At 53.8% G+C, this 12,151-nt stretch overlaps 1 protein-coding gene across 1 annotated transcript in view; it reads right to left on the bottom strand.

The window, feature by feature from the left end:
* The window catches only part of PLXND1 (plexin D1), a 66,670-nt gene that overhangs the window by 25,719 nt on the left and 28,800 nt on the right, over positions 1 to 12,151 (bottom strand). The window contains exons 10-19 of the mRNA XM_066327115.1: positions 11,812 to 11,901; positions 10,901 to 10,994; positions 8,345 to 8,508; positions 7,389 to 7,540; positions 7,189 to 7,288; positions 4,786 to 4,925; positions 4,300 to 4,467; positions 2,324 to 2,414; positions 1,929 to 2,204; positions 895 to 1,044 (exon numbers count right to left, since the gene is read on the bottom strand). Coding sequence (XP_066183212.1) covers positions 895 to 1,044; positions 1,929 to 2,204; positions 2,324 to 2,414; positions 4,300 to 4,467; positions 4,786 to 4,925; positions 7,189 to 7,288; positions 7,389 to 7,540; positions 8,345 to 8,508; positions 10,901 to 10,994; positions 11,812 to 11,901 — 1,425 coding nt within the window. The remainder of the gene's footprint in view (positions 1 to 894; positions 1,045 to 1,928; positions 2,205 to 2,323; positions 2,415 to 4,299; positions 4,468 to 4,785; positions 4,926 to 7,188; positions 7,289 to 7,388; positions 7,541 to 8,344; positions 8,509 to 10,900; positions 10,995 to 11,811; positions 11,902 to 12,151) is intronic.

The raw sequence follows: 12,151 nt of genomic DNA, 5'->3' as shown, positions 1-12,151 counted from the left end.
ACAAAAAAAATTTTAAAATTACCCTGTTTAAAAATTCATGTTAAGATGACTCAAGAAATTCTGTTACTTCTGCATTTCCATGTTTCCAGTCTGCAACAGAATTTCCTACACCTCAGATTGTTGCCAGTAAACCGGACAACTCTGTCAGGGAACTGGTAGTGCATCCTTGTGGATGCAGCCCACAGCTCCACAGCTCCACCATTCCCTCCTTCCCCCCCTCAGGCTCCCACCCATCCCCTGCCAACACACACCCGCAGGGACACCCGGGTCTCCCATGGAGGCATTTTCTCTCCACAAAGAGCCACAGTCACATCCCTGCGTGGCCACGGGCCGTGTGTCCCATGAGGGAAACTGAGGCACGCACAGATGTTCAGTCCAGCCCTCTGCAGAACCAAGTGTGGTGCATTTGCAGACACAAAGAGAAGCAGCAGCCCTGAAGGCTGGCCCCTTTGCAGTGAGAAAGCTGCAGGCTTTGGAAGCCCTGAGTGCTGCTCTCACCCTCGCAGTCCCACTGCAGGGACCCGGCTGGGTGAAGGCTGGACTCTCGCGGCCACTCGTGGCCTCCTGCTGCTGCAGGCAGAGCTGACAGCCTAAAGCTGTGAGGAAATCCCCAAACATGTCTCATGAGGAGCAGAAAACCCGTGCAGGTGACAAAACCTGACACGCCTGAGACCTCCCTGTGCCCTGCAGAGCTGCCCTGGGCACAGGCAGGAACTCAGCTCCCGGTGCCCACGGCTTGGAGTGGGGCAGCTGCTCACCACAGCTCGGGGCAGCCTCTGTCCCGGCCCCCGGCATGCTGTGACATCCTGGGACAGCCGGAGCACTGCCCCTGTGCAGGAGTGGGCTGGGCAGGTCCCTCCTGCAGGAGCCCCCACAGCTCACAGCCCCACTCACCGTCACCGGCAGCTGCCTCTCCGAGGAGCTCAGAGACTCGTTGATGGAGCAGTGGATGACTTTGTCTGAAACGATCTGGATCTCACAGGAGATCAGGCCTATTTTCACCTGGTACTCATTGCTCTCCAAGCCCAGGCTGTCAGGCTCTTTCTAAAGACAGAAATAAAATCAGGATGTCAGACTGCAGCACAGGAGTTAGAATTGCAATTGATCTTCCTGCTTTACTTTCCATATTCCCTGCTGTTTTGCAGACCTGGGAAGACTCTCCCTCACCGAGGACTTTTTTCCAGCATTCCACAGGAAAGCCAAAACTAGGCCATTCCCCATTTTCCTGTTTCCCATTCTTCACTCAGCATGAGGCATAGGATGAACAAGCCCCTCATGGAACCTGGAAAAATCTGCTTTTGATCAGGCCTGCTGTGCATGGCAGATAAGGATGTAAGCGCCCATCTGGGAGTGGGGAAGGATGTACAACGGAGGGGACAGCCAGGGGATGCGCCTGCAAAGCCTGAGAAAGGGGGAGCACGTTTCTGGAGCACGTTGCAAACAATTAGGATATCCTGCAGCAAACAATGGCCTTTGAATTACTATTCCTCATTGTCCAGGCCACTCAGCTTCTGCACCTCAACTTCCTTGTGAGCTGAGCTGAATTCAGTAGCCAAAAGAGAAGAATGAATGGTCTGTTTCTACAGGAATAAACATCTATTGTCAGGCCCTTCTGCAGCACCTGCCTGGTTTCAGGCCAGGGCATTGTAGTTCTTTTCCACACGTCCAGTATATAATTTAGCCCCTTGCTACAACACCCTCCCTGGGCAGCTCTCTGGCATCACGCCTCAGAAGGCATCCCCAGACCAGGCTGCATCTCTTGGGGTGGAGAGATGCAGAAGCTGAGCCAAAATCACCTGCTCTTGCCCCTCCAGTTCCCACCCATGCCCTTCTCTCTCCTGTGCCTGTGGACAGGCCTGTGCTGGTGCTCAGGACTGTGGAGATGGCAGCACCAGAGAGAAGCAGAGCTGTAACAACCACTCCCTTACGTGTATGACCAGAGTCAAGGGCTCGCCAGGATGGTGCTTGATCCACTTCTCCTTCTTGGCTGTGGAGAACTGGGGGTCAGCATAGTAGCCCAGGCTGAATTTGCTGACGTGCAGGGCCTCCTCAGGGTACACGTCCTGGTCCAGGGCCGAGCGCTCGTCGCTGTAGAGGCGCCCGTTGAGGTAGAAGTCCACAGGGGCTGGTTTGCTCCCCGCAGTGACGTTGGAGGCGGCTGGGGAGGGGCAGGTGATGGCCGTGTCAGTGTGAACCCTGCAGCGCTGGAAGAGCAGCGGCAGCACGTCAGAGCCCAGCGCCACGAGTGCTCCCAGCCCACCCGGGGGCCGCAGCAAGCACCCAGCCCCGCTCCATCACAGGCCCCACCCTGCCAAGCACCCACCGTGTGCTCTCTGCCGATGCCACGGACAGACATGGACACGTTCTGCACCAGCCCAAACCCTCGTCCTTCCAGGGTGATGATCCTGCCCCCGCTGCGGGAGGGGAAGAAAGAGAGGGTGACTGCAGAGGACAGTGCAGCACTGGGATGTCACGGCTGCATCTTCCTCCTGGCGTTTTCTCAGAGATGTTTCTCAGCTGCCTGACCAGAGAACATGACCCAACAGCCAAAGTCTTCTTCCTACTTACAGTAGAGATCCACACAGCTACCACAGTATCAGGGAGGAAAGGAAGGAGGAGTAGATGCTGTGATGGAGAGGGGAGAGCCTCTTCCAGCATCAGTGAGCTGTCCCCCTCACTCCCACTGCTCAGAAGGGCAGCCTCTGCACGCCAGGGTATGCAGCAGGCATCCTGGCCACTGGCCATGGAAGTGACCTGTAATGCCCAGGAGACATCCCCTGCCCTTTCCCTACCCCTGTACCCATCCCTGTCTCTGCCTTGCAGCAACCCACACAGAACCGTGGGACTTGGAAAGGGAAACGTCCCTCATCCTGCATCTTCCAGGAACTTCCAAGTTAGATCAAAATGTGAAAGTTGCTGTGTTCTGGATCTGCCTGGGGAGAAGGAAACACATAGGCTTCTCACTGTGCAGTCAACTAACAAGAATAACGAGCAGCCCCAACGTGCACAAGGCAGAGCAATGGCTGGAGAACCACCACGACCCATCTGCACCCTAGATCAACCTTCTCCCGTATCATGTTTGACTTGTTTGGAGTATTTCCAGGAAACAGGCAAGACTCACAAATCCTATTACCTGAAGAGCACTCCAGGAATAGTGACTTTGGGCACAAGGCCCCAGGGTTCTCTGAAGCCTGGGGATATCATGAGGAAATTATGATCCAAGTTTCTAACTAGGAGCCTGTCACATCTGCAGACTAGTGTACAACTTTTGCATTGGTTCAGATTTTGGTTATATGGATTATTTTACCAATATGATAAGAGAAATCAGATCCAGCTAAATTTTCACACAAGTTATTGGTAGCTCACAGTCAACAGCCCAGCAATGTGCTGAAGCAGGTGGACTGCACGAGTTGTGCCAGAGGCTGGAGAGAGCCTGCAGTTACCATCCCCATTCCCTGAAATTTGGGAACTGACCTAAGTACCAAGGAAGCAGACTAAGGTGACTGAGAAACAGCCCAGTGGTTTCCTTTGTGACTCTGGGCAGGACATTCTTCCCTGGTCTCTTTTTAGACACTGCTCTCCCTACTCAGCAGTTGAAGGCTGCGAGGGGCTGTGCCTGGCTGAGTCATGGCTCTGCCTTCCCCCTAACATTCCCACAGCCTGCAGCCTTGGCATTGTGCTTGGGAACAGAGAGGCAGCTTTGTTCCAAGTGGATCAGACCACCAGAGCCTTCTCATGCTTGCCCCTGGGCATGCTGCTTTCAGCGATGTCCTGCTGGCACAGCCACTGGCCTCCCAGACTTCCTAGTCAGTCCTGGCTTGTTCAGGCTCCAGAGGTGAGGAGGGTGGTATTTCACCACAGTATCCAAAGGAATAGAAGTCTGAGAACTCCACAGAGATGTGAAACTAAAAGCAACACACTTTAAAAATTAAATACTGTGACCTCAGGGAAGGTTGAAATCCAAAATTACAAATCTCATCTTATCCTCCAGCAGTTTTGCTGCCAAGAAAAATCCTCAGGGTCTCATAGAGCCCCCACCTGGGCCTCCCCAAAGCACTCACCAGGTGTGCACAGTACAGTTATCAAGGCTGACATTTTCCCACTCCTGAATGCATCAAAACAAGCTACTGACAGTCCTGGTGTGTGAGACCTCTTCTGCTCCCATGCTGGGGTTACCCTGGAGCACCCCACGAGCGAGCTCAGGCACCCTCTGTACCTGTGCAGGCCAGGGCTGGCAAGTCCCTTTCTCCCATCCGACCCTCTCCTTCCCAGGCTGTCTCAGCTAGGGCAGGATCTCACCTGAGCTGGCTCTTTTTGGGGTTGATGTCCGATATAACCGGGTTCTTCTCATACTTGAAGGTGATGTTGTGGCTGGCACAGGACTTGTTCTCGAACTGCACGCAGACGGGCACGGCGGCGGTCAGCTCTGCGGCGGGCACGGTGCAGGTGATGGCGCTGTCACTGCGGCTGGAGGACAGGACAGGACAGCAGGGCTGAGCTGCACGGAGCCAGGGGCTGCAGTCTGGCCTGAGCCCCCCTGACACACCACAGGGACAGACCAGTGACACGCCAGCTGCTCCTCCAGGCAGTTCTCAGCTCACACCATCCCGGCTCCTGGGCCGACTCCCCGTGCAGACAGAGGGCAGGGGCAGGCAGGAGATGCCACGCCAGCATGCAGTGGTGCCCCCCATCTGCTCTGACTGACTTCTTGGGGCACAGTACCGACCTTCCTAATGCTTTGGCTCTCATCACTACCCCAGTGCCAGCCCCGAGCCCTGCTCCCACCTGAGGTCCGTGCACAGCTTGGAGGAGTTGATGAGGACACGGAGCTCTGAGCCCACATCCAGCCTGCTGCCTCTGATGGTCACTCTTGTTCCTCCTGCCTTCGGGCCATTTGGAGGAGCTATGGACTGCACCACAGGAAGCTAAAAACAAAGGGGAAATCTGTTTTCTAGCCTGGTAAATCTGCAGCTGGATATTCCGCACTGTACGTAGGAATTGATTCAGAACTTCCAGTAAGCGTCCAGCACTGTGAGGCTCAAACAGAAGCACAGCAAAAGCTTTTGCTGGTAAGGTTTCAGAACAAGAGAAGTGGTACAAACACTAAGGAGTAAGATCATATAAAACCTCTGGGACTTTCAGTGGTCCCTAAATACTGGCTGTAAATGAAACATGGGGCTAAATGGGAGCCCAGAATGCCACCATTCCCTTCAGATTTCCAGCAGGAGTTCCAGAGCCAGCAAATAGCACAAGGTTCATCAATAAAAGGAAATTTCTCACTCATTCCTTCTCTCATCGTCTCAGTCCTTCCAGATCCATGTCCTCCTAAATGCAAGGATAATGTTAAAGCCGTACTGGTTGATGGCCTTGAGATTGGTAAAATGGCCACCTGGGTTTAGATAATTGAATATCAGACCCCTACAAAGGAAGCTTCAAATCTGTATCTCTTGAGGCAACAGGAACTGAGGGGGAAGTTACTTTGCCTCTTGCCATTTGCAGCAGAAATTAGCATGCATGTTATCTGTGTTTGCAGCCCCTGGAAATCTTCCTGAGATTCATGAGCTGGAGGCTTTGATAACTCACGTGGCACTGAGCCCTCTTGTCTGCTCACAGGCACCCCAGGAGAGGCTGCTGGCAGCATCCCTGCTCCATTTGAGCAGGACAACCAGGGCAGAGAAAATCACGTTCTGGAGACCCTTCCATAGGGCCCTGGTGACTCCCCCTCAGGCAGTCCCACGAGGGCTGGCCCCACTCACCCCCAGCTCACCCCTCACTCATGCAGAGCAGACCCTCACAGAGTTTGGGCTGTGGAGTGCAGGCTGAGCCTGTTCATGCCTTGCCTGGCAGCTCTGCTACACAAACCCATGGATTAACACCTACCCTTGCCCTTGTCCTACACCCAGACAGCTTCACCCCTCTGCAGCCGTTTCCTCAGTCTGTTCTGACTGTCACCATTTCCACCGCATCTGTTTTGCTAATTTTTATTTCTCTGGGTGTCTGGAGGCAGCTTTCTCCTGCCCTTGGCCCCCAACCCACATATTCGTAAGTGCAGCTACAGCATCAGCAGAGAGGATTATTCCTGTTCCCCAAAGGATTATTCTCTTCCCCTTAGCCAGAGCCAGGGGCTGCTGCTTTTGGTGCACTGCCAGCACCAATCACCTCCATCCCAGCTTTGGCAAATCCAGCTCATCCACAGCCTGATATAATGTCCTGAAGAAGCCTCTCCCTCCTCCTCAGGACAATTACAGCTGAATTCTGTCTCTTCTAGGCATGTATAATGGGGACTTTGAAAGATGTAGCACACAAACAATATCTGGTATTCATGAAGTACCTTCTCTGGAAGGGCAGTCCTGAAAGTCTTAAACTTTTCCAGGCAAACCCTACAGTGCCCAAGCTCAGGTCTCACCAAGACCAGCCTTGCATGGTGTAGGCTACTCCATCTGCATGCCATCAGATGTGAGAGGAGAACCAAGAAAACGAGAGTGTTGTTTGGTCTGCAAATGGTGTGAAAGCTACTCTCAGTGTGACACATCTCCATCATGCAGTGTTCCTCCCCAACACACGTGCAACAGGGTCGTGCATGAATACTGCCCAAGAACAAGATTCACACAGGGAAGAGAAAAAACCGCATGGATTTCTCTCAGGTGTATAGAGATGAAAGCTATCTGTGAGACAGCACAGCACAAAGTTATAAAGGGCTTTTCTTTGTACAATGACATGGGGCTAGCTTCAGTCTAATTACTACACATTATTTCATGCAAAAACTAACACAATCTCTGCAGCAAAAATATCAGTTCTAAATAATGTGAGTTAATGGAATGTAACTTACACAGCACAAAGGGGCTTCACAAGTCTCAAAAAATCTCACAGGTTGCAACAGCACTTCAGCAAAAGAGGTAGAAGAAAACTAAGCTCCTTTTTATAGCAGGAGAGTAGTCAGTGGAGCTGTGATAAGATGGACCCCCAGAGGAGCTGAGTGTGGGAGCCTGGCTGCCAGCATCCTGCTGCAGTCGTGCCACACCCCACACAGGTAACCACAGGTGAGGGGACACCTCAGCACCCCCTTAGGACCCCAACATGTAGCTGTAGGTCCTGTTTCCCAGCCAGCTGGGAAGGCACGGGGAGCTGCACACCGACTTTAAGGGGCACAGGAATCACCAAAGGAACGCTCAGGAGACAGCCACTCACCACGTAGGAGTAGCGCTCCCTGGACCTCCCCTCCCGGCTCACGTTGACCGTCACCACATCGGAGAACGCCTCCGCAGCCTCCCCGGTCTGGCACACCACTCTGCGGGCACATGGGGCAGGTGGCAGCAGGCCCAGCAGGGACAGGCAAGGGCCGGGGACACGCGTGGGGGTGAGGGTCCCCCTCCCCAGGCCCCACTCACGTCTCGGAGACGACGTATCTGTGCGGCAGCGGGGCGCAGGGCACGGCGCCCACGCGCACGGCGCCCGCCACGTCGCTGAAGCGGCGGCCCAGGTTCCTCCCGCGGATGGTCAGCAGCGTGCCCCCCTCCAGGGGCCCTCGCAGTGGCTCGATCTGCAGCACCAAGGCCAAAAGGTCAGAGCAGCACAGCGTCCCAGAAAGGTTTGGGTTGGAGGAGACCTCAAAGATCATCTAGTCCCAGTGCCCATGCCGTTGGCAGGGACACTTTCCACTAGACCTGGTCAGGGGAGAACAAGGAGCTTCTGGCCTTCACCCTTGGGCCATCCCAGAGCCCAAGCACCGCTCGAGCCCTGTGAAGCAGACAGAATCACTCCTCACATTCCTGCTTGCCCAGTGCACCCAACACCACAGTATCCCTGCTCTGGCTTGGCAGAGCAGAAACCAGCACACTTCTCTGCTGTGCTGGGCGGTGGGCTTTGGTCAAGGGTCACCTCAGCTCCAAACACATCTGGGAAGAAACATCCTTTCTTTCACACACCAGCTTTGAACCCACTCTTACGTCAGTCCACCTGCCAGCTGCTGTCCCCAGCGCTGTGAAGGGACAGAGTACTGGTTGTGACAACATCCCAGTGCTGTGAGAGGACAGGGTACTGGCCATGATTGTGCTGCTGATGTTTTTCACACTAACATGATGAAGACTGGATCCTACCACTAGCAAGACATCCTTGGCACCAGGTGACTCAACAGCATAGAAAGCCAGTAAATAATCCAGTGCAGGTCTTGACCCCATCTCGTGCCAGGGACAATGTGCAGAGGATCCTCCTCTGCTCCAGGCAGGACAGCGCAGCCAGTCCCAGCCCTTGGCACCACCCACCACACCACACCAGCCACCCCATGCCACCCCACAGGACATGACACCGCGCCGAGAGGACCCTCCACGCTGCCTTTGGGTCTTACCTTCCGAATCTCAGGAGGAGGGCAGGCTTCAGAGACCTGCGGGGGCTCTGTCTGCAGCCTGCAGCTGGAGCTGCTCTCGCTCCAGAGGCAGCGGTGGCCCAGGTCCTCCCTCCCCAGGCACTGGGAGCAGTCGGCGCTGCCGGTCGCACAGTTGTACACCTCCACTGAGCCACCAGAGACAACAGACAACATCAGCTCCAGGCCTGAGGCTCTCACAGCTTGGCTTAGCCTAAGGCACTCACACACACACAGCCCACTGCTCCCACCACCTGCCAGCCACGTCAATCCCAGTATAATGTGAAACCCAGTGCACGAGCAGAGTCTGCACACACAGTGAGATGAGGCAGCCCTTGGCCACCATCCTGCAGATTTCCCAGAGGGCCTGGGCACTTGTTCACACTACAATATAGTTTAGCACTTTCTTTTCCTTTTTCTCCCTCCTGAAAAACAAGCAACACCCAAACTTGGAACCTTCTGCCAGTTTATGCTAAAAGTTTCCAAGTCTCAGCATCCACATGGGAAGCTGCTTGGCAAAGTTGGTGCATCCTGCCAGGAAAGCAATCACATTGCTTCCACACTGACAAAAATGGGGTGGTTTGTGCTTTGTACAGTGTTTACAGCTCTTTCCTTCCCCCTGTGACCACAGACCCTTTTCTTTGACTTCTCCCTTCAGATCTGCTCAGCTCAGCTTTCATATGTTTTTCTTATACTGGCTTCACATCTCCATTAGCTGGTGCCCTGGGTTACATTTCCTCTCCAGCCTCAAGGCTTCTGCCACTGCAGTGTGGATATCCACAGAGCTAACAGTCAGAAATACTCAGGAAACGTGGCTTTCACACCCTTTTCCCCACAGGAGACTTTGCAGGAGCACATAAAACACAGAAACAAACACATTTGGTGCTTCTGCTCACGGGAGCATCCTGAGGCACTTCATGAGCAACTAATGAGTCCCTCAGCCTCAACACTCTGCTGTGCTGTGCTAATGAAACTTCATCAGCACCAACACTCTGCCTGTGCTGTGCTAACAAAACACCACTGGTACTGAGGGTCTCTCCTGTCCTCCAGAAAAAAAAAAGCTTATTCCATGTCATCTGCAGTCCCCCCAGGGAGTTACACTGGGTGGTTTTCCAACCAGTAGCAGAGCTTGTGCTCCTCCAGTGGACTGCCAAAACAGAGTGTACAATAAAAGCTAATAACTTATTGAAATAATAAACACTAGCATCAGTGATTTCATTGAAGACATTATAAAAGATGCCCATGTTTGTCTGATCTCTGATGCAAGGCAGTCTCTGTAACGTGACTCACACCAGCCTGAGCAAGGAGAGGAGGAGCCAGAGCAGCCCAACAGTCCCGTGGGAACTCCAAATATCCTGGCCAGTTCCAATGGATGCAAACAGGGCCTATGTAAACGAGCTCCTTCTCCACGCAGGAGGAGGGGAATTCCACCACGCTTTTTCTGCTGTGGTTCCTGCTCCCAGTGCCACCCACACAGAGAACTGAGTCTTCTACACAGCCAAAACCCAACGTCCCACCCCCCTCCTCAGGGTTACCACTGTATTGCAAAATTACACCCTCTTCTTTCTGTGAAGAAACCAGATCTCATGCCTGCCCATGCTGGCATTTCCAGGTATTTTCACTTTGCAAGATAATCCTCCTCCATTCATGGGGATTTATCATGGGGAAACCTTTCTATCCTGATCACTGGTTGTTGGCGCTCGTGTCTTTCTCCCTGTCACAGCCATCCTTCAAAGGAAAGCTGTCTTTGGGCTCTCCCTCGCCTCTGCACCTCACATAAATCAACCCCTTCTGCCACAGCAGCTGTCACTCTGGAGAGGCAAGGCAGCTTGGGGACACTCCCTCCAGGCAGAGCCCTTGGCAAGGGGCACCACCAAAGCCCTGGGCACAGAGTGGCAGCTGCTGTGCCAGCCCCACTCCTGCCTGACCCACTGGGCTCGTCCTGCCCGGCCACCTTGTCTGGGACTGACTCATTTCCAGCCTGCCTGCCTGCCCTCCTCACTTTGCTGATGCAGCAAGGGCTTTTTTGGGAATCCTGCCATTCTTCGCAGAGACAGAGAGCAGGCCGGGGTGAAATGTGCTTACACATTTTATTCCTTCTCAGCAGAGGAAGCAAAAAGAAGGACTCAATTTTCACAGCATGTGGAACCTTGATGCCATGCTCCTGTGAGAGCTGAGGGAAGAGCCCTGTCCCATCCCTTCTCTCCCCTGGGAGAATTCCTCTCCAGCCCACATCCCTGCTGTGACTGAGAGCACCAGGCACCCTGGGCCATGCACCAGTGGCAGGTGAGACCTGCACTTCTGGGCAGGGCTTGACTTTGGCTGGCTGTAATGGATGTCCTGAGTGCAGCCTGGGCTCTGGGCTCACGTTCAGGGTGGGGTGACTGGGTAAATACACTTTCTGCATGTGCCTGAGAGAAGGAACTGCACTGTGCCCACTGGAGCCATGGTCTCCCTCCTGCAGCCATGAACTCTGCCCAGGTTTGAGAGTCATTGAAGCCAACCAGATGAGAGGAGCATAAAAATATTTTCAACTCAGACCTGTCATCATCTCCGGACTGTCAATAAATCTGTCTGGTTTGTCCTTCAGCTGGAGGTTCACTGGGAAGTGATGGCTTTTTTCTGACGTGTGGAGCTGCACACAATAAAACAAACAAAAACGTACAAAATTTAGTAAAATAGGAGGTTACACACACACTACATGGAGTGACCTTTCTTGTGAGGCGTTTTTGACCACTGCTCCTCCAGACACAAGAGTCTTATCTTTAGCAGAAGTGGGACAGCTGTTTTGTTTTAATCATTTTGCTGAAGTCCCAGTTAAGGGCACCAGGACGACAGTGCATATCATGGTGAGCACAGAGCCCTGGGCTGCTGCTATTTTTAGCAGACATGGACAGGAAAATGAGCAGCCTGGCCTGCCTGCACATTCTCAGTGTGGGGCTGTGATACAGGTGACGTGATGGAAAGTGCTCTTCTCCAGCTTCCACTTGCAATATTCCCACTGGTGAAAGCCCAAAGGTTTGCTGCATTTTGCAGGTGATGTTTGCCCTCCAACAACCACACACTGCTTTCCAGTGAGCATCACAGCATTTTCTCAGGCCAATTTCTTGTTCAAAATAGAAGTTGCAGAAACTGTGAATTTCAGGCCAAATTTTTTACGTGAGCTGAACTCTCCCAATTTAGAAATGTAAACAAGCAGCTCTTTCCTAAGGCCCAGGGGAGCAGGAGTCAAAGGCACTGCAGGTCCCCATGGAGCTGGGAACACAGCGTGGTGACATGTGTGTGCCCTGCCAGCATCAGCACACACAGAGCGCCCGGGGGCAAATGCAGGAGTGAGCAAGGGAGGGAAGATGGCAAGTGGTGTCCCACTGCCAGGTGGGAGGCTGGGGGTGAGATCCTGCCTGATCCTCAGCCTGGGGGAAGCAGGGCTGGCAGCCCCACCCTTGACTCACCAGCACATGGACACATTCCACGGCAGAGGAGTTCACCCACCGGGCTTCAAATGTCCTGTCTGTCCCGAAATGGCACTCCAGAGCTGTCTCCTAGGAGAGGGAAGACAAGGGCAGAATGGCTGCAACAACCCTTTTGTGCAGTTCTCTGTCTGCCAGGCAGGGTCCGTGTCCCACCCTGATTCCGCCACTGGCACCTGAACTCTGTCAAACAGGAGATCAGTACCTGACACTAAAGGTGCAGACCAGGAGCTGTGCCTGGCCCACAGCACACAGCACACACGGACCAGAGATGTGCTTGGCTGGGCTCTTGTAACCCCAACAGCCCCTCTGGGTGGGCGTG

The sequence above is a fragment of the Sylvia atricapilla genome, chromosome 11, assembly GCF_009819655.1.
Source record: "Sylvia atricapilla isolate bSylAtr1 chromosome 11, bSylAtr1.pri, whole genome shotgun sequence".
NCBI lineage: Eukaryota > Metazoa > Chordata > Aves > Passeriformes > Sylviidae > Sylvia > Sylvia atricapilla.
Note: the sequence above shows the minus strand (reverse complement) of the source record. Positions and strands in the feature narration are given on the sequence as shown.